Source organism: Tiliqua scincoides, chromosome 5, assembly GCF_035046505.1.
Source record: "Tiliqua scincoides isolate rTilSci1 chromosome 5, rTilSci1.hap2, whole genome shotgun sequence".
Taxonomy (NCBI): Eukaryota; Metazoa; Chordata; class Lepidosauria; order Squamata; family Scincidae; genus Tiliqua; species Tiliqua scincoides.
Genome location: NC_089825.1, coordinates 122,679,042 through 122,700,602, shown reverse-complemented (window position 1 = coordinate 122,700,602; position 21,561 = coordinate 122,679,042). Strand labels below are relative to the sequence as shown.

At 46.1% G+C, this 21,561-nt stretch overlaps 1 protein-coding gene across 1 annotated transcript; it reads right to left on the bottom strand.

The window, feature by feature from the left end:
* Window positions 1-7,031: 7,031 nt before the first annotated feature.
* MAPK3 (mitogen-activated protein kinase 3) lies at window positions 7,032-21,298 on the bottom strand. The gene is made up of 9 exons (XM_066627102.1): window positions 21,037-21,298; window positions 18,818-19,000; window positions 17,981-18,170; window positions 17,716-17,832; window positions 13,374-13,488; window positions 13,146-13,277; window positions 11,814-11,923; window positions 11,535-11,673; window positions 7,032-8,665 (listed from the first exon to the last, which is right to left on the bottom strand). Exons 1-8 carry the CDS (start codon window positions 21,198-21,200, stop codon window positions 11,554-11,556), a joined length of 1,131 nt encoding a protein of 376 aa, XP_066483199.1. The 5' UTR covers window positions 21,201-21,298; the 3' UTR covers window positions 7,032-8,665; window positions 11,535-11,553.
* Between the last annotated feature and the right edge of the window lie 263 nt (window positions 21,299-21,561).

Sequence of the window (21,561 nt, the reverse complement as noted above, 5' to 3'; positions counted from 1 at the left end):
TAGCCCCCCCCCCAGTAAGGAAAGGGGGTCCAGCAGACTCAGGGTGCCCAAGCAGCCAGCTAGGAGACTTGAGGAGCAAGCCAACAGCGTCGAGATACATGCCATACCCTCCTACCCAGCCTCCAGCCAGCAGCTTTCAGCTGCCAGAGAAGCCAGCCAATATAAGTCACAGCATAGATTATTGGAAAGCGTGGGCTTGGTAGGCAGCTTTGGGGTCTGGTGGGTGGGTCTGTGCAGTGTCACTCTGTTGCCAGATGTCCACCACACAGGCACAGTTTGGTCACCAGGACCTTGTGGTGCAGGCACTGCAGCTGGTGATGATGTCCAAGTACTGTAGCGTCATGGTTGCTGAGCTGCTTGCGCAGCAGGACATGTCTCAGCCTCCGCTGTCTTCCCTCCTCCCGTGCCTTTGCTGGCAGGGCTTAGACTATGATGGATGTCGCTCCGGTGTCTATGTGATCTTGGCACGTCCTCCAGATCAGATTGGACCTTAATAAGCTAAGACTTAAATGGTCTGAATTAAGTGTATTTTAAAGAGTGCTTTTTTCACTCGTGAGCCATGCCCCCCCCCCATATTAAGGATGTGCTAGTGGGACCTTGCTTGGGGTGCCATTATTTTTTTGTGGGTACAGAATTAGCAGCTGCAACTTTTTGCTACCTCCTCACACCCACTTTATCATTCCTCCACCTGCTTCTCAAACCTGTTCAAGTATAGCACTCTCCTCCCATATCTTGATTAGTCTGTTCCTGCACTTTGGCTCCCACCCCCACCCCTTTGCCACTAGCACTAGTGTTCCTCCCCATGTCCTCACTGCAGTTATCTTGCCTTGGTCATATCTCTTCCAGCCTGAGTATTGCCAAGTCCATGGGGAGAAGAGGAAAACCTTTGGTTGCCAGGGAAACCCATCAAATAGCAGTCCCCAGTTGCAGCTGCCTGGTAACTAGGGGGCAAATTATTTATATGTATTTTTGCCTGCTTTTTTCCCATTTATATCTGTCCTCACCTCCTCAATCTGGCAAAATGACCGGCCACACAAGAGAGCACTGCCGTGTATTGCCCCAGCAGTGGCAATAAAGATGGTGCACCTATCCAATAGCAGTCTGGCATTATGCCTATCAAATGTTGCATAGATTCTGCTTGTGCTTAGAGAAGAGTGTGTGCGTGTGTTTTCTTCTAGTTTGCTCTGTTGTGCAACCTATAACAAGCATAAGCAAATGAAGTGTGAAGGATAACACTTCTTGGAGACCTTGTTCTGAGGTTTGCATTTGTTGCTTGGTTACAGCTTCATCATCTTATGAGACTGAGTGCTTGTAACCTTGGAGTGCTGGCGTAGAGAGCATTACCAATATATATATTTTTAGGATTTGTCAACCATTTCAGATCTGAAAGGTCAGAAAATAATAGCCTGCGACATAATAAGAATTGCTTGGCTTGATCACACCTGGTAATCAAAGGTAGACTGCCTCTGAACATGGAGGTTCTTACCAATTATGGTCTGTTACCATTGATAGGCCTGCCTGCCTGCCATATAATTGTTTTAAACACCTTTGAAGGCAGTAACGATCATGTCTTGTTATAACAACAAAAGGACACTTAGCGTTTATATAAATACTCAAAGCACTTTATAAAGGTTATATTTCTTACAACTACTATCTAGGACAGCGCACACTTTTATTATCTCCTATTACAGATGGCAGGGCAAGACTGAGACAATAGTGACCAAGAAGTGAATTCATGGCAGAGGCAAGTTTCAAATGAGGCATTTTCTGATTTACTTCTCAGCCTTTGGGGGCAAGCCTTTCAAATGGGGCAAGGAATTTAAGGAGAAGAGAGACAAACAGATGCAGTGAGTGGCAGCCCCCTAAAAACACAGGCTAGGCCTGTTAATAAAATATGATTTTGAGAACTAAGAATGAACAGAGAATATCACCATCTTGCCCCCTTAAAGTGCTTCTTTGGGAGTTTGAAGCAGAGTGCTGGGCGCTGTATCTTTGGCCTAATCCTGCAAGGTAGTTCTGCTATTCCTGAATATTACATGCCGTATTGCAACACATCTTCCTCCCATGTGTGTTGGGGTTTTGTTTTTTTTATTAAGTATTCAAGACTATTTAACCTGGATCAATTACCCCCATGCACTTTAACTCAACTTTGCATACTCTTCTGGTGGTTAAAGAAAGTAAAAAGTGGAGTCTCTTTTTACTGCATTCCCACAGGTGGTGCCTGATGGGTAGAGATATTATTGCTTGTAATACATGGTCTGTTTGTTCTGCCAGCCTGACAGATATATCATCAGTGCTATAAAGTATTCACATAATGTCCAAAATGTTTCATACACCTAACTTAGTTAAATATCTTCCGGAACTGCTGAGAGATCTCTGGGAGCGCGCTCTGTGTGTGTGCGCGCATGTGTGCATAGTCAGCCTATAAACCAGGACAGGTTGATTGTAGCATATATAACATTTCCTGCTTTTGATTCCTTTAATAAAGATTTGAAGAATTAAAAAAACAATCTTTGTCTCATTGAAACAATAAGGAACATTTAACAAGAAAACACAGGGGATAGAAGGCAAAACACTTTCACAGCATAAGAAGCTAGTAGGTATGGGAGACCTTACTCTCAGGGTATCAAAAATTGATATGAATGGAAGACAGAAAGCAGTCAAGGTATTTAGTTAAAGGGAGAGAAATTAAAATGTTGACTTTTTTGCTGAAAGTTTGGTTTGTCTTTAATAGGTGATAAGTATGGGAACCATCCTTCCTGTAACAGCCTCTCAGTTTGCTTTAATGTGTGCTGCTGCTGCTGCTGGCCCAAGACCTTTGCATGAGGCAAGATAAAAATCTCCAAAAACATAAAATAGCCTTTTCAGTTTCAACCATGCTGCTTATTCACTTGCTATGATGTCCCTCCTCTCGCTGTTCACCAGTATCCTGGTTTGGTTTCATGAGAATGGGCAAAGAATCTGTCTGGGCTCTTTGGTGATTTTTAAATATTTTGGATAAGGTCAAATGTATGCTGGACAGAAGCCATGAAATGTAAGCAGACTCCGTCTCACCCTGTCCCTTTTCCTTCCTAGAGCAAAGATGGAGCATTCAGAGATATACTGGTTTTAGATCATTAACTTGCTCTGTGGATTCCTGGTTTTTTTCCCCAAGCAGGCAGGCTATATTTACTGTCACAGCTTTAACTGTCAAGATGACAACACAGTCTTTAGAATGATCCTGCAAGGTAGGTCATTATTAATGCCCTATGTGAGAGCTCAGAGCAGAAACACATCAGGCCCCCTAGCTGTTTCATGGCACAAGTGGAATTTGAGCCAGTCTCATGCACTGTTACACCAGCAATCAGGAGAAATCAGAAAGTAGCTTTGAACTTTCAAAAAGCTGAGAAGCTCTGAAAAAGCACAAGCTATGCAACTGCTCATGCTGCGGGTTTGATCTGTATCTGTACACATGTACATACATACACACAGCTGTTTGCTGAAGTGAGTCACTCAACTTGTTCACGCTGCTGTTTCAGGTGCCCTACAAACACTTTTGTGCTAATTTCCTCTCTTTGTTTTGAGGCTCTCTCTCCCCGTGATGCATTATTAGTGCCACTGCTTACATAATACAATATCTGATTACATTTCTAATCCACCCCCATACTGAAAGCTTGAGGTGTGTGTCCACCAATAAAAAGATGTACATATAAAGTATGTGTGTAATTAACAGAGAAGAAAAGCCAACCGTTAGCCTCAGAAGTCAAAAGTGAGGCTCAGACTAAAGGTCTTCTAAAAGATGTCTACGTTTAGTGACTTTCTGGAAGGAGCTCTGTGCTTAATAACCCATTTCTGCCCAGCCCACAGGTGTACACTTTTGATCCCTGCTTCATATATGCGACATTGGGCAGAAATGGCCTCTGATGATTTACATGTAGTCTTTTGTCCTGATCTCTTAAGGACTTCTGTTCTAATCTTCACTAAAGGCTGGTGTATATAACCAAGCCTGAAAGGTTCTCCAAAGATTAAAGAGGTAAAAATTCCCTACCAAAAAGAAATTCTAGGGTGTTCCAGCCACAAACCACTTCCTGATTCAGTCTTTCAAAAAGTCACTCTGAAACTGGGAGCTCTACTCATCAATTGCACAAGACAGTCACCTCCCATCAGCTGGAAATGAGGTGCACAACAGGAAAGCACCCCACAAAGGCATCTGGCACACAGTCACTTTGGTGGGGAAGGTTACAAGATAAGCCATTCCTGGTGTCAGCCTCATTTCCTGTAATGCTTGTGCTAATGCCTCACATGTTAACATAGCCGACACTGTGTCCATTGCTGACTACACAGGCCTTTATGCAGGATGCAAAGTTGAGGTGCCCAGATGTAGAGATGGGGTGGTACAGAATCAGGGAGGAAAAATCCCATCTAATGTCAGTGGAAAAGTTGACTAGAGTTAGGTAGTAGAACCTCTCTCTTTTTGTTATGAGGATAAGTTCCTGGGGTTTGGCAACAGATACGTGGGATGATGAAAAGTGGGTAGGAGAGAAACTCTGATGCAGGCATAGTAACCTGAATTACTGATTAACACCCCCCCTAAGGCTAAAGTGATGGATGACTGATTTCTCTCACCCACATCATGATATATACACCGATACCTCTTCTAGGATAACTGGCAGTGAATAAAAACAGTTGCAGGCAGGGCCCTGCAAAACCATAACCACAGAAATTAATCCCAAACTTCCACAACAGGTTAAGCCATCATCCATGAGAACCGTATCTACATCTAGCAGGTGGCACTATAAAGTATCCAATGGCAAAGGAATAAATCTTCCTAAAAGCCAAGTGACCTGAGCTTTCTTCAACTCAAACCAGTCAAGCAGCCTGCCTGCCTACAGGAATTATTTGATAAGGGTCAAGGCCTGTATGTTTGATTATAAAACTGTTCATTTATCAAGTCTGCCTCCACCCCAACAAGCCTACTCCCAGTCCCTTAGAGGTTCTGCTGCTTCCATTGTCATAGGTGGTGATCATGAGGGACAGGGTCGTTGCTACAGTGATGTCCAAGCTTGAAACATGGTGTGCCACAGAAGTACCCCCACCCTGTTTTTTAGAAATCAAATAAAAGCTATGTAGATGTGCTTTTCTGTAGCATAGTTCTGCTCATATTAAATCAGGTTCATGTTAAACAGCTGCTTGCCACTAATAACATGGCAAGTAACTAGTGGCTTATTGCCCTGTTTCAAAATGTGCCCAAAATGTTCATAGTCTAGATCAGGGGTGTCCAAAGTTTTTGGCAGGAGGGCCACATCATCTCTCTGACACTGTGTCAGGGGCCAGGGGAAAAAAGAATTATGTAAATTTATTCAAATTTTAAATGTAAATTAAGTTTACATAAATGAATATATTAAAGATGAACTTATATGAATGAAGGTCGTGAAATAGCTCAAGGCCTATAAAAGGCCGTGCACAAAGCAAGGCTGGCCTTTGCTGCCACTACTGCATCACAGTTGTGAAACAGCAAGCTGTGGAGGAAGCCCTCATCCCACAGCTCACATGAGAGGTCAGTCACCTTCACGCTGAGAGCAGTTGCACTGTGCCAGTGCAGGCTCCAACAAATCTCCGGAGGGCCAGAGGCTCATTGGAGACTGTGGGCTCCCTGAGGGCCGCATTGAGAGGCCTTGAGGGCAGCAAGTGGCCCCAGGGCTGGGGTTTGGGTACCCCTGGTCTAGATAAAATAAACCTAAAGCTTCTCCTACAGCCTTAACTTGCATGCCTAGATTACGCTTCAACCCTATTTGAGAGGGTTCTTGGACTCATAGCTACCCCTTAGGCAGTAGACTCCACATTCTTGCTAATTGGCCAGCATGGCATTCCTGTGCTTTTAGATTTCTAAAATATGCTAAATGTTTAATGGATTTCTATCCTACCTTCCTTTCAGTAAAGGCACCCAAGGCAGCTTACAACTGTGAAAACACACCGAACAAAACCAACCACAAATGAATCAGTATATTGCCAGCATATACACCTGATCTACCAGAGGTAGCTGCTATTCATGACAATTAGATTTGACAACACATTTTTTTCTAAGGCAATTGAAATGGTCATATGCCACGCCATATAAACTGGCAATGAGGATTTTCTTACCAGGGTTATTCTCACACCCCCTACGACAAGCCACCCCTTCCCCCAAGAACAGCTGCAGCAGGAGACATAGGACGACTTACCAACTCTTATTTGCATGGATGTGTTGCTGCCATCCTCTACCTGTGAGAACAGCACCAACTATACAATGCAAAACAATAAAAGGGCCAGGTCTCTTCCTCCTATTTCTCTTGTTAAGCAGCCTCCCTTATCAGGATTATCAAGTAAATATTGATTGCTAAATAGAGATAACCTATGCCAGAATGCCAGGCAATGAAATCCAGGGCAGTATTTGAAGTGTAGGGTGTGTGCCAGCCTGCCAGGTTGGTTCTAGGTTTGCACAACACCAATTGGGGCTAAAAGATGGAATGTTTACCAATTCTTTCATAATCTTGAAAGTATTTAGCTGGCACATAGATTGACAGTCCTATGGTTGCTTAGAACAACTGATCGACCATTCTCAAGCACCTCTACATTGTACCAACAGCCAAGGCGTATCAGCGACCAGCCACAGCCACCAAGTCAGGCTATCCTGTCTTGACACCGCTTCTGTACCTTGCATCACAGGCTGCTTCCTTCCCTTCACGATCAGCAACACCTTCCCTTCACGATCAGCAACTGAACTACAAACCCAGCACCCCTCCCCCATGTCTCAAGCAGGTGCCTCAACCAATGGACCTAGTCCATTGTTATCTAGTCCCCACTGAAACTTTGAATTTTTCTGAAGGACACCTTCGCTTACAAACCAGTTTTGAAGCCAGCTACACAAAGACTTTGAGCCAGATTTCCTTCTGGATGTTTTCAGTGACAGTGGGCTGCAGATTTTTTAAAAAACAGTTTAAAACTTGAGCTGTGCCTACCAGCAGCAGTTGATTCTCCTTCACCCTCTCCAAAATAAAGCACAGAACCAGGTGTTGAAGGAATGATTTATTTCAGGGTCTTTATACAATTCAAAGCAGGAGGGGATAGGGAGGCATTAATTCCCTTCATGTTCCCTGAAAATGTTACACCCACTGTGAGGAGAAAGCCCACCAATGTAGCCACAGCTAGGCCCTAAACAGGCAATGTTGGCAGGGCAGAGAGGTTTCCTTCTCATCCAGCCAGAAACATCCCATGCTCCTGTTTTTCTGCTTAATAAAATTTCCATCTTTTAGAACCCAAAGTTTCTGGCAGTCTTGCTCATCCTAATTGGTACCCAAAAATGACACACCCAGATGGATGGACATAATCAGGCCGTTAGTCCATCCAAGAACTGGAGCTCCCACAGACTCCCTCAGTTGGGTTTCATTCCCACTACTTGAGCAAACTTCAGTCTAAGCACCTGCTCTGTTTAGCACTCGCATACTTTAAATACCTCCTCCACCCACATGGTTGGGTTGTTACAGAGCAACTGGGTTGTCCTCTCAGGACGCACAGATGTGACCGTCCGTCATCTTCCCAGCCTCTCCCTCCCTTTTAAATTCATGTTTGCAGGTAGCTGCAGACCCTGCTCCTTTTGGAGTTTAGTTTTGCATGATGGAGACTGGGGTTAAAATCTGCACACCGTTAAAAAAAAATCACCAAGGAGGGAAAATTAGAGGGCAGCCATGTTAGTCTGTAGCAGCAAGACAACAAAGTGCTGTGCCTTTGTTGAGAAACCAATTGGGTTCTTGAGTCTGCATATGCAATAGCTCCATTTATCAGATGCAAAAATGGAAAAAAGGGAGAGACAGACAACCACAAACCCTGCCTTCTCCAGCTAGAGGAAGCAGATGGGGTCGATAACCTTCCTTTGCACAGCTTTTTGAACACCACAGTGAGGTTGAAGGGGAGATTGTTTCCCCCCTTCAACCAGACACCCTTTTCAGCACTGCAAGAATTTTACCCACACTGCTTACCAGATGTTGTTCACTGTGATGGCCAAGGTCAGATATATACTATAGGAATTTCAAAATGGCACTGACCAAAAGTCAATAACTAGCAAAGACATGCCCTCCATTTGAGCAGGGAGGAGCCAGACTCCTGGATTCTGAGGAGTGATGTAGGAAAGAGGAGGCCCCAGAACCCTTGGATTCTGTTCCTCATTTGAAAAGGTAGCAGGCTTCAATTGATTATAGGAGGAAGAATCCAGGAGCCAGTATGTCATGTCCAACTCCCCTTGCTAATAATGCCCAAGGGATCAGAAAGTGGCCCTGTTAAAAAAATCAGGATTAGTTTATTAACTCGTTAACAAAGACAATAAAATGCCAAAAAAGATGACACTCCCCTTTCATCTCATTGAAGGGGGTGAAGGGTGGTGGGAGAAGGAACCAATTTCTTTTCCTTCCTGTAGGGGCAGGCAACAGCCCCTCCTTGTCCCCAACCTGGGCACCAGGGTCTCACCCCGACACATCACATTAAGGGGGTCCAGAGATGGGTTACCAGGGTTCACAGCCACGTAGCAAAGCGCAGTTGTACAGCAAATCAACAGGGGCACCCCCAAATCGGTACCCCCTGAATCCTGTGCTCCCCTCAAAAATCCAGTAGGGGAGCTGGATAGTCCCAAATCATCTCCTGGTGAAGTAGAGACCTGTAAGAAAAAAGAACCCTGTGAAGATTATTGCCAAATACAATTGGTATCCTCAGGTATCATACAGCAATATAGTGGGCCCTCAATATCTATAGGGGATCTGTTACATCCAGGTCTTCTGAGGCCTCCTGGGACTGGAAGTAGGCCCTTCTAGTTCCAGTTGCATCCAGGAGGTCCTCCAAGGTCCTCCAGCCATGGGCTCACATCTGCAGATGCCGAGGCTATAGATAAGGAATTAAATACAGTGGGCCCTTCGTAACTACAATGTTCATTGAATTACCAGGAATCTACTGACCAATTGCTAGAAACCAAAACCAAAGCCACAACCTTGCATCCACTTAAGTGTGTCTCTTGATATTTTCACTACTACATATTAACATAGTCCTGAAAATCCCCCCAAAAGCTATTCTCTCCTCCTGCTTCACAAAAAATAGTATAGTATTGGCAACTTTCAGTCTCGAAAGACTATGGTATCGCGCTCTGAAAGGTGGTTCTGGCACAGTGTCTAGTGTGGCTGAAAAGGCCAATCCAGGAGTTGACAATCGGGAGCAAGTACAGTTTGTCCCTGGTCTGTCTCCCTGGCTATGGGCCTTCCTTCTTTGCCTCAGACTGTTGGCCAAGTGTCTCTTCAAACTGGGAAAGGCCATGCTGCACAGCCTGCCTCCAAGCAGGCTGCTCAGAGGCCAGGGTTTCCCACTTGTTGAGGTCCACTCCTAAGGCCTTCAGATCCCTCTTGCAGATGTACTTGTATCGCAGCTGTGGTCTACCTGTAGGGCGCTTTCCTTGCACGAGTTCTCCACAGAGGAGATCCTTTGGGATCTTGTTACAAAAGATGTTACAAAAAATAGTAACATTTGGGTATTTGAATGAATGCCTATTGCATCCATATGATCATCCAGACAACACAAAATGGCTCTATAGTCACTTTCATGTCAACTGTCCAAGCAGAGCACTCTCCCAGACAGCACCACAAAAGTCCATACCATTTCATCGCATAAGATGACCAAAAATTGACTGGGTCCAATGTGTGGGAAATTTCCATGAGTTCCAAACTTTCCCAAGGCATGTTAACACTGTAAGGCAGGGTCTTTTCCCAGTTCTTTGACGACATAAATCACGTTCCTCATCCTAACGTATCTAAGCTGCATGAGCAGTTTCTCGCTTCTGAAAACACACTACAGAAGAATCATAAAAGTCCTATTGGATCAGGTCAACAGCACACCTAGTTCAGAACCCTGTTTCCCACAGTGAGTCCACCAGCTGCCTTTGGGAAGCCCACAGATAAGAATGTCAAACTTCCTCCCAGAGACTGGCATTCAGAGGCAACTGCTGCGGAACCTGGGAGCAGAACATAGCCATCATGATCTGTAGCCATTGACAGCCCTTACCCCCAAACAGCTTTGAAAGCAATCAAAGCTAGTGTCATCACCAAAAAAATCAATAAAGACACACAGCACATCGTCTGTGGAAGTCACCCCTCCTTTTGTCAACCTTAGATCTCCTGCCAAACCGTTTTATTGGATGAACAGTTTTATTTATACTGCCTTTCCTATACTCAAGGTGTGTACAACATTAAATACAACAGATAAAACCATAAGAGTAAAATCATTAAAAAGGATACAAGAGCAGATTAAAATCTACAACACTACCCTCCAAAATATTCCCTGGTTTGTCACTGACAGCTTAGTGACAAAGTATATTAGTATATATGTGAAGTTGGGATTTTTTGTCCCAGTGCACATTACTTTACCCATATTGACACTGAATATAGGGCAGTGTTTCTCAACCATGGTACTGGTGAAGGTGACTAGTGTTACTCATGGGACCACCAGATTCCCACCACCTAGAAGTGAAACCAGCAATGCAAGAAATAGGAAGCTCAGCTCAGCAGGCAGAGCTCCGGCATTAGCTCAGAAAAGCCCCCTCACCGTCTGCTCTAAGCCTCTTACTGTTCTTTGTTGCGTTGAGTCTGACCTCCCAATTCAGAAATAACTGGCGACGACGTAATCGCCAGTTATTTCTGATGGTACTTCCAGTAGGTGGACCATGTGAAGTGGTACAGTGGGGAACAAAATGTTGAGAAACTGACATAGGCCATATGATTGCCCAATTCACCCAGGCTGGATGAACCTTTTGAAGCTCTTCAGGACCTTTCAGGTCCTTGAAGCTCTTTCAGGACCTTTTGAAGCTCTTCATAATCTGCTTTGGTTTTTACCAGCCAAAATAATCAAGATCCCACCTGTAAACCTGGCCACCTAACTCCAGGTAATTTATGAACAAGATCCAGTCCAAATGTGGATCCTTGGAGGAACATCACATTTTTCTCCCTCCAATATAAAAATTATCCATTTCTTTTTACTCTATCCTTCCTGTTCTTTAACCAGTTGCCAACCCATAAAAGGAGCTGTCCTCCCTTTCCATGACTGCCAAGTTCACTCAAGAGTCTTTGGTTAGGGACTTTGTCAAAGGTTTTTTTCAAAGTCCATGTATACAATTGTCGACTGGATCGCCTCTTTCTACTTCAAAGAACTTTAGAAGGTTAGTGAGGCCTTACCTTTGCAGAAACCATGCCGATTCTCTTTCAGCAGGCCTCATTCTTCTATACGCTTAATTGTATTTTTTAATTATGCTTTCTACCAGATTACCAGCTGGTTAAGCTGTACCTGTTAAGCTGGCCAGCCTGTGATCGCCTAGGTCCTTTATAAATACTGGTACCAACAAACACTACAGCAAGTACTATTGACCCTGGTGTGCATAGATAGTGTTCTGGATAATCTACCTGGGCATCACACCTGCATCTCTAAATGAAAAGGCTCCATTAAAACCAGACTGAGATCTCTGCCCCCTGGAGAGTGAAAGCTATACTCACCGTTGGTCCAAACAGCCCCTCAGGGTCCTTGGTAGCCAGGCTGGAATCGTGCTGTCTCCTCAAATATTAGTTCTTTCAGCTTCTCTTTGGGTAGGTCATCCAGTTCCATGTTAAAAGTGAATGGCTCCTCAGCTACAGGCTAGTATATGACAAAGACAGAGCTAGAACTGAGGCATCCTGGTTCCCAACTCCCTCCCTTCCCCATCCCACCAAATCTAATTCACTCAACCATGCTCCTTCTCCCCATCAAATAATCTTCACTCTCAAAGCAACCAGTACCTCATCTGATGGGTCATAGTACTGCTCTAGGTAAGGATGGGCGAGCGATTCCTCCACTGTGATGCGCTTGTTGGGGTTAAAGGTCAACATTTTGTCCAACAGGTCCAGAGCTGGGAAAAAATAGAAGTATCAGCAGATAGAAACAGAAAGTTTATCAAGACAGTAGTGTGTTCTAACAGGTTTATTTGGTCATAGGTGTAAGCAGAGAGAAATAGTGAACTTTGGCCTTTGGTAGAGGTTCTTCAACATTTTTATTTTTTCCACATACTTCATTCCCCCCACAGGAGGAAAAGTGACAAAGATGGTGTTATGTGTTTTATTCCAAGGATATATTTTTGCAGAGACATTAAGCCATCTCACACCATATGTTAAATTATGGTAAAACTATATTCAAGCAACTATTACACATTTTCACTTTGTCATACGTAACTGTCTTCTGTCAGCAATGAGCAGCCCGATCCAACGTTGGGGCAGCACCAGCAGCTAGTCACAAACATGCTGTAAGGCACATTGCAGCAGCTGGGCAACTATTGGCACTGGCAAAGAGGCCAACACCAGTCAATCCTGGCCTCCGTGCTGGCACGACAACAAGGAGTGCAATAAGTCTCCTGCCGAGCAGTAGAAAGCATTTCAAGGTGGGGGAGGACCCTGGAGGGGGGTGGGGCAGAAAGTGCTGCCAAATCTGATTTCCCCTTCCGAGCCCGACACAGGTATCCTGTGCCAGCTTAAGAGCTGCTGCAGCTCTATCAGGGCTGCCAGTGCTCTACACAGGATAAAGAAATCAAAGTTTCCTTATTCGAAGGAGTCATCTGGCTGCTTCCCCAGCCCTTCAGAACACTGCAGCAGCCATTTAGGTGCTGCTGTACTGCAGTGCAGAGGCTGGGATAGGATTGGGCCCTAAGTCTCATTTGTTTCCAAAGTCTTAAAGAGAATAGCCAACTATTTTCAGAAGTCAGCACACAAGCATATTGGTTTTGCCCACCAGAAGCAAAGGTAGATGGCATAGATCAGGTGGTCATATTCACAGAAGAGTTTTGCAAGTAGTTTGAGAAGATGACAGTTCTATTATTTAGCAGAAAGGAGAAAATTATAAGGCACATACTAAGTGAATCAAATGCAAAAAGGACTAATATATACACTGATAAGGAGCACAAAGCAACAAGAACGGGTATTTTCACTGCAAGTTGAGATTAAGGACATGTCCCTGGTTGGAAGAAGTTGTAGATGTATGGCATAGGCTATATTAATACACAGTGATGAACATTTGGATACAAGAGGACAGCTGTTCACAATAAGCCATGGGGGAGGGCAGGTGGTTGAACTCTTCCTTACCTTTGGGATCAGCCTTGGGGAACAGTTTGGCCCAGGGAACCTTGGACTTTTGGGGCAGAGACTGGAGATAGTTGCGAGCCTTCATGTTGATGATGCAGTTCAGATCATCTTGAGATGGAGAACCCAGAATACCTAGAGAGAGGACAAACAGGCTCCAAACCTATGAAGGGGGCGGTCTCAGGCACTGAAAAGGCAGTAGGTCTAGAAATCAAGAGGTCTCCCACTTACCCAGAATGTGGTTGAGCTGGTCCAGGTAGTGCTTGCCAGGAAAAATGGGCCGGTTTGACAGCATCTCAGCCAGGATGCAGCCCACAGACCATATATCAATGGATTTGGTGTAGCCCTGATGCGGGGGAGAAGAGAAAAAAAAACTCAGGATCTTGAGCTCCTTTAGCCTTCCCTGCCTGATTTTGGTCAAGCACAACAACCTCTCAATTGACTTCAAGTGTTATTTTCTGCAAGTACAGTGGCCATTTGGTGGAATGAAAATTAAGCTTTCAATGCAAGTTTTTATCCTTCATAATGCAATTTAACTGTGAAGTTGGTAAACAGTACTCCGGAAATTCTCTCCTCTCTCATTCTAGCTTCCAATGATGTGAAGTGCAAGAGGACTTAAAATATCTTAAGGCTGGGTCTACACATGAAGCAAAATCAGTTTGTATAATGGACTGCAACATTTTCAAATGTTCCCTCATAAACATACTCCCTGAAAATAGAAAATCACCACATCAAGGTGGAAGATTCTAGTACAGCCCTTTATCCATTTTCCCCCGTTTGCAGGGACTAATTAACGTAGAAAAGCACTGAAAACCTACAACTCACCCACCTGCACTTCAAATTGGATCAGTCCAGTCTACTATCCCAATTCTTCTGCATGTGTAAACTACTGTATCAAGGGAGGTAGCAGCAGTTGCTCAAGAAATGAAAGGAAGGTGGGAAAAAGGCAGAAAGTACAACATGGAAGTTGGAGTATAAAGGGGCAAAAATCAAAGCTGAAGGAAGAGTTTCACAGCAAGAGGGCTAGAGCTGCCAAGGGCTTAAGAGCTAGCCCAAACTCCAGGATTGGGGTGCAACACAGTTTACCTTCATAAGAACAGCCCCACTGGATCAGGCCATAGGTCCATCTAGTCCAGCTTCCTGTATCTCACAGCGGCCCACCAAATGCCCCAGGGAGCACACCAGATAACAAGAGACCTCATCCTGGTGCCCTCCCTTGCACCTGGCATTCTGACATAACCCATTTCTAAAATCAGGAGGTTGCGCATACACATCATGGCTTGTACCCCATAATGGATTTTTCCTCCAGAAACTTGTCCAATCCCCTTTTAAAGGCGTTTAGGCTAGACGCCAGCACCACATCCTGTGCAAGGAGTTCCACAGACCGACCACACGCTGAGTAAAGAAATATTTTCTTTTGTCTGTCCTAACCCGCCCAACACTCAATTTTAGTGGATGTCCCCTGGTTCTGGTATTATGTGAGAGTGTAAAGAGCATCTCCCTATCCACTCTGTCCATCCCCTGCATAATTTTGTATGTCTCAATCATGTCCCCCCTCAGGCGTCTCTTTTCTAGTCTGAAGAGGCCCAAACGCCTTAGGCTTTCCTCATAAGGAAGGTGCCCCAGCCCCGTAATCATCTTAGTCGCTCTCTTTTGCACCTTTTCCATTTCCACTATGTCTTTTTTGAGATGCGGTGACCAGAACTGGACACAATACTCCAGGTGTGGCCTTACCATAGATTTGTACAACGGCATTATAATACTAGCCGTTTTGTTCTCAATACCCTTCCTAATGATCCCAAGCATAGAATTGGCCTTCTTCACTGCCGCCGCACATTGGGTCGACACTTTCATCGACCTGTCCAACACCACCCCAAGATCTCTCTCCTGATCTGTCACAGACAGCTCAGAACCCATCAGCCTATATCTAAAGTTTTGATTTTTTGCCCCAATGTGCATGACTTTACACTTACTGACATTGAAGCGCATCTGCCATTTTGCTGCCCATTCTGCCAGTCTGGAGAGATCCTCCTGGAGCTCCTCACAATCACTTCTGGTCTTCACCCCTCGGAAAAGTTTGGTGTCATCTGCAAACTTAGCCACTTCACTGCTCAACCCTGTCTCCAGATCATTTATGAAGAGGTTGAAAAACACCAGTCCCAGGACAGATCCTTGGGGCACACCGCTTTTCACCTCTCTCCATTGTGAAAATTGCCCATTGACACCCACTCTCTGCTTCCTGGCCTCCAACCAGTTCTCAATCCACGAGAGGACCTGTCCTCTAATTCCCTGACTGTGGAGTTTTTTCAGTAGCCTTTGGTGAGGGACCATGTCAAACGCCTTCTGAAAGTCCAGGTATATAATGTCCACGGGTTCTCCCAAATCCACATGCCTATTGACCTTTTCAAAGAATTCTATAAGGTTCATGAGGCAAGACTTACCCTTACAGAAGCCATGCTGACTCTCCCTCAGCAAGGCCTGTTCATCTATGTGTTTTGAGATCCTATCTTTGATGAGGCATTCCACCATCTTACCCGGTATGGATGTTAGGCTGACCGGCCTATAGTTTCCCGGGTCCCCCATCTTTCCCTTTTTAAAAATAGGCGTGACATTTGCTATCCTCCAATCTTCTGGCACCGTGGTTGTTTTGAGGGACAAGTTGCATACCTTAGTCAAGAGATCTGCAACTTCATTCTTCAATTCCTTAATAACTCTTGGGTGGATGCCATCAGGGCCCGGTGACTTATTGATCTTTAATTTATCAATGAGGTTTGAAACATCTTCTCTTTTAACCTCTATCTGACTTAACTCCTCAGTCAGGAGGGGCCGTTCGGGCAGCGGTATCTGCCCAAGGTCTTCTGCCGTGAAGACAGATGCAAAGAACTCATTTAATTTCTCTGCCATCTCTAAGTCTCCTTTTATCTCCCCTTTCCCTCCCTCACCATCCAGAGGGCCAACCGCTTCTCTGGCGGGTTTCCTGCTTCTAACATATTTGAAGAAGCTTTTATTATTCCCCTTAATGTTGCTGGCCATGCGTTCCTCATAGTCTCGCTTGGCCTCCCGTATCACCTTCTTACATTTCTTTTGCCACAGTTTATGTTCCTTTTTATTCTCCTCATTAGGGCAAGACTTCCATTTACGGAAGGAAGCTTCCTTGCCCTTCACAGCCTCTCTAACTTGGCTGGTTAGCCATGCGGGCACTCTCCTGGATTTAGTGGAACCCTTCTTTCTTTGCGGTATACACCTCTGCTGGGCCTTTATTACTGTTGTTTTAAGCAGCCTCCATGCACTCTGGAGAGACTGGACTCTTTTTACCCTCCCTTTCAACCTCCTTCTAACCAGCCTCCTCATTTGGGGGAAGTCTGCCCGTCGGAAGTCAAGGGTTTTTGTTAGAGATTTGCCTGGTATTCTTCCCCCAACGTGCATGTCAAAACGGATCGCAGCATGATCACTGTTCCCCAATGGCTCAGTAACGTTTACATCTCTAACCAGGTCCTGCATACCGCACAATATTAAATCCAGAGTCACCTGTCCTCTGGTGGGCTCCGTGACTAGCTGCTCTAAGCCACAGTCATTTAGCACGTCAAGAAATCTGGTTTCCTTATCGTGACCAGAACACAAATTGACCCAGTCAATATGAGGATAATTGAAGTCCCCCATGATTACAACCCTGTCCCTCCTTGTCACCTCATAAGAACATAAGAACAGCCCCACTGGATCAGGCCATAGGCCCATCTAGTCCAGCTTCCTGTATCTCACAGCGGCCCACCAAATGCCCCAGGGAGCACACCAGATACACCTCCCTGATCTGTTTCCTCATTTCAAGGTCCCCATCCGATTTCTGGTCTGGAGGACGATAGCACGCCCCCAGTATTACATCGCTGCACAAGCCTGGTAATTTAACCCACAGAGATTCTACAGTGGAGTCGGACCCACCTTCAATCTCTACTTTGCTGGATTTGCTGAATTTGCTTCATGAGCCTAGCAGGCAAAAAGGGGAAACCAAGACAGTGGCTGGTATTCTTCTTTTCCCCCCCAATAGCAGCCAATCAGTATACACTCATAGCCTGCCATTCTGCCTCCCTCTTTCCCTCCAGGCCGACTGGAAGGAGAGGAGGAGGAGACATAGCATGGCAACAACATGAACTCAGTTTTGAAAGGTGAAGGGAGAGCAGGGAGATGGGGGGAGATGGAAGATCACTCAAAACTCTACACAAAGCAGTAGCATTCTCACAACCTGCGTTAGCATGGAACATAACTCACCTCCAGGCTAATATAAGAACCTGGACAAATATAGGGTATGAAACAAAGAAGACTTATGTATTATGCTGCAGGCTTGGAGAGTTTATTTAGCATAGTGAGCAACACAATGACAAAGGGATAAGGATTCACCTGATAAGCTATGCAGTCAGGTTTGAGCAAACAGCCTTTGTGTTGTCAGCATAGCTGTTGTACTCTTTTCTTCCAGAGAAGTCAGAAAACCTCACTCCCAACTAATTTGAAGACTTGGCTTTCTTGTGTTTACTGACTCCTTTGTTAGCTTACAGGCTATCTGCAAACCTAAGCATCTTACCTTGGAATTAAGCATGATTTCAGGGGCACGATACCAGCGAGTGGCAACATATTCTGTCAAGAAACCTGTGTGATCATGGTCTGGATCAGCAATCCGGGCCAGGCCAAAGTCACAGATCTGCAAATATAGAAGGAACGAAGGTATGGGTTAAATATGATAAGCCCAGAGTGGACACATGTTTAAGCAGGTTGCCAAATGCAGCAGAGAGGCTAGATTCAGATGGAAGGGGGAAGTAGAGTGTCTAGCAAGAGATGCTGAAGTCCACCTTTAGGTCACATGTGGTGTTGATGAGAAGGTTGCTGGGCTTCAGGTCTCGGTGAAGCACATTGGCAGAGTGAATATATTTCAGCCCTCGGAGAATCTGATAGAGAAAATAGCAGATGTGATCATTGCTGAGCTGCTGGGTCTTCAGCAGCTTATAGAGATCAGTCTCCATCAAATCCTGTACTATGTATCTGCAGAAAGAGAAGCACAGCACCCCCTCCAGGAGAAGGGAGGAAAAGGCAGTAGTCAAAGAAAACAACTTTCACATATGTGGAAGGCAGCATCTTTGGGCAAAATGGAATAAGTGTGCACATTCAGGTGAACCAAGACAGCAGCCAAACTCCTCACATGTTTCTCATGTCCTAACACAAGCTGTTAAAAGCCAATCCACACAGAGAGGGCTTAACAACACTTTTGGTCTGTCTCTAGGCGAAGGGGCCTCCACTGTCATGGGGTACCAAAGACTGCCTTTGTACATGCCTTGAACGTAAGAGGATTCTTACATTCAGTGGATTGACACAGAGGTGCCAATGAAAGAACACTCAAGATCTGCCTAACAGGATACAAGAGAAGATGGTTTCTTAGACTCAAATCATTATCAGTACAACACCTGGAGCTGTGCCTGGAAGGCCCAAGGAGCCAGCCCAGATGCTAGCATAATTTATTCCTGGCAATCCTACTGCATGTCATTATGTTTTGTGTCTGCTGAAACTTCATGGGGGGAGCCAAGAGAGGGGGAAGGGGCCAAACACAAATCACAACATGGCACCCACATTCTCAGCATTCATGCAGGTATCCTTCCAAGCCTGGAAAAGACAACTGCTGTCTGTAAGGATACACATCACGCATCTGATCAATGGTCGGCGCACGCAGAATGTCATTGATGCCAATGACATTCTCATGCTTGAAGCGCAAGAGGATCTTGATTTCTCTCAGTGTGCGTTGGCAATAGGTCTGGTGCTCAAATGGACTGATCTTTTTGATGGCAGCCCGGATCTTGTTCACATGGTCATAGGCAGAGCTGCAAGGAGAGGAAGTTAAGAACAGATGATGAGCAGGGACCTCCAGGTTGGTGCACATACCTGGACTCTCTCTAATAATCTCTCTAATCTCTATTCTAAACTCTCTCTAATCTTTATTCAGACTGACAAAACAATTTTACCTTCCATCGCCCCTTTGAAGAAAGCCATTTGATAGTTCAGAACAGCATCTGCTTTGGAGGGGGGGGGAACAACTACCAAGAAAACTGATCAGAAATTCCTCAGAGTATACCCACCTTTGAACCCAGACAATGAAAATACAGACATCCCAAGTAAGGTTAAACAGCAGATTTAGTGATTATTCATTATTGTTCATACCACAAGCATTTTGAAGTCCCAACTGTTAACACAATCTACTACAAAGTTGATAAATATATTGGTTATCGACAAGACTACTAGACCTAAAGCATTAAGAGCCCAATCCTATGCATGCCTACTCAGAAGTAAGCTCCATTACAGTCAATGGGGCTTACTCTCAGGTAAATGTGGAGAGGATTGGGCTGTGTGACACTAGGTAATGTGATCAAACGGCCTTAAAACATATAGCATAAGAGCAGCATCAGCCAAGTGAGAATAGGTGCTTAGTAAGGCAAAGAAATATTTTAGAATTAAAAAGTTTTGAATGCAATAGGTATTAGAGCACATATAGTGGCTCATTTACCAGACCCAAGCTGCAGACACAGCACAGTGGCAAGATTGATATGTTGGGGTATTGCAAAGAACATTTTACTTGGAAATGCATTAAAAAGAAAACTGCACATATGGCAGTCTAGAAGGCCTTAAGAGGTCTAGCCTCATATTAATGCCAATGCTGTAGACCAGTGGTTCTCAACCTTTAAGAGCCTGCGGACCACTGAGTAAAAATTGGAATTGTTGTGAACCACATGCGGCTGTTGGTGGTTTGGTCTCCACCCTTTCTGGTGGTCTGTTTTCCAAGCGGTTGCACAGACTATCTGAGAGGATGGAGAGTGGACCAGCCACAGCTGGCACTTCAGTGGCTGTGGTTATGGGCAGTCCATTCTCTACCCTCTTAGATGGTCCACAGATTGCTTGCTTGGTGAAACAGTGGAAATCATCAAAGTGATTCCCCCCTAGACCACATGGACCACTTCTCAGGGTCTCGCGGGCCACCTATGGTCCATGGACACCATCAGTGCTGTAGAAGCATGTACATATTGTGAGCAACTAGGATTAGTAAGCAAAAATATAGCACTTAACGCTGGCAAAATCATCTAGCCTGAAGGTACCAGGAGAGAGGTAGTGGTGCCAACAAGCCAAACAGGGAGTGGAGTTGCACCATCCTCCCCATTCCTGGGCCATTTAACAGTTATATGAAGAAAGGTCTTGGCAGGTAAAGAAAGGCTCGCCAGCCCCTGACTCAGCAGACTCCTGTGGGGCTCAGAGGTCCATGGCAAGGAGAAGTCCATCAGGTGTAGCTTTGTTGATAACACTGGAAAAGAGTGGCGTGCCAACCGCCAGCCTTCTTGCCCTCCAAGCACACGTTTAAAGAGTATAGGACTGCATTCTGAGAACAGACTTTTTAAGTGGCGCCAGTGAGGCACCGGGCAGCATGGGCGTTGGCAAGCTGGGTGGCAAATATTGGCACACGGAGGGAGATAGCGGCCTGCAGGGGCCAATCCCTGGGAGGGGTTGGCCACAGCACAAGAGCTGCCTAGCAGGGACAGCGCATGCAGGGGTTTGTCTCCTGGGGCACAAAGCAGTGGGGTGACAGGACAGCACCCACAAGGTGCAGCACCCACCAGGGGGCGCCTGGGGATGCAAGGGGCAGGGAGGAGCTTCCCTGAGATCAGTGGGGAGCCTATGGGGACCAGAGAGCCACCCAGAGGAGAGAAGCTCAGGCACTGGGGTGGGGGCTTAGCAGTTGTGCACCAACATGGCAGAACTGTGGTCAAGAGGACCGGAACGGTGACCACGCGGGCCCAATCCGGCCCAGGCTGCTCTCCCTCTTGACATGAGTACGGCGGCCGGGCAGGACCATCCCGCGCCGCTTGCTCACCAGACCATGCCGTAGGCGCCCTCGCCGATGTACTGCAGGTCCGTGTAGCGCGGCCCCACGTCGAACACCTGCCCCTTCACCGTCTCCACGCCCAGCCTCGGCGCTCCCGGGACGGGCACGGCCCCTGCCCCGCCCGGAGCCGCTGTCGCCGCCGCTGCCGCCATGGCCGATCCGATCAAGAAGCTCCCGCAGCCGCTCCTAGCGCTGCTTTTACCCGGAACCGACACCGCCCGACCACACTGCGCATGCGCTCGCCTGGGGAGCAAAACCAGAGCGGGGACTACTGCGCATGCGCCTCACGGCGAGCTGCGGCTGCGAGGGTCCTCGCGGGCGCATGCGCACATCTCGCCCGCTAGCGTTGTGCAGGCCGCAGCGCCTCTGGGTTGGGCTGGGACGTCGTGAGCTCAACCCGGAAGCGCCGCACCCAAAACATTCCACTGACGCGACGGCCCTCCCCTTTCCCCTCAGTCCCGTCGCGCCACGCCCTTCGGCTCCGACTTGCCACGCCCCTTGGCTCAAGGAACG

What these genes read in the sequence shown, in the direction of transcription:
- MAPK3 (XM_066627102.1), bottom strand. Translation starts at nt 21,200, where the DNA reads ATGGCGGCAGCGGCGGCGACAGCGGCTCCGGGCGGGGCAGGGGCCGTG. An exon ending in ACACCACATGTGACCTAAAG is followed by an intron (nt 17,833 to 17,980) that starts GTGGACTTCAGC and finishes CTATATTTGCAG; the next exon opens with ATCTGTGACTTTGGCCTGGC. An exon ending in CCCCAAGGCTGATCCCAAAG is followed by an intron (nt 11,924 to 13,145) that starts GTAAGGAAGAGT and finishes ATTTTTTCCCAG; the next exon opens with CTCTGGACCTGTTGGACAAA.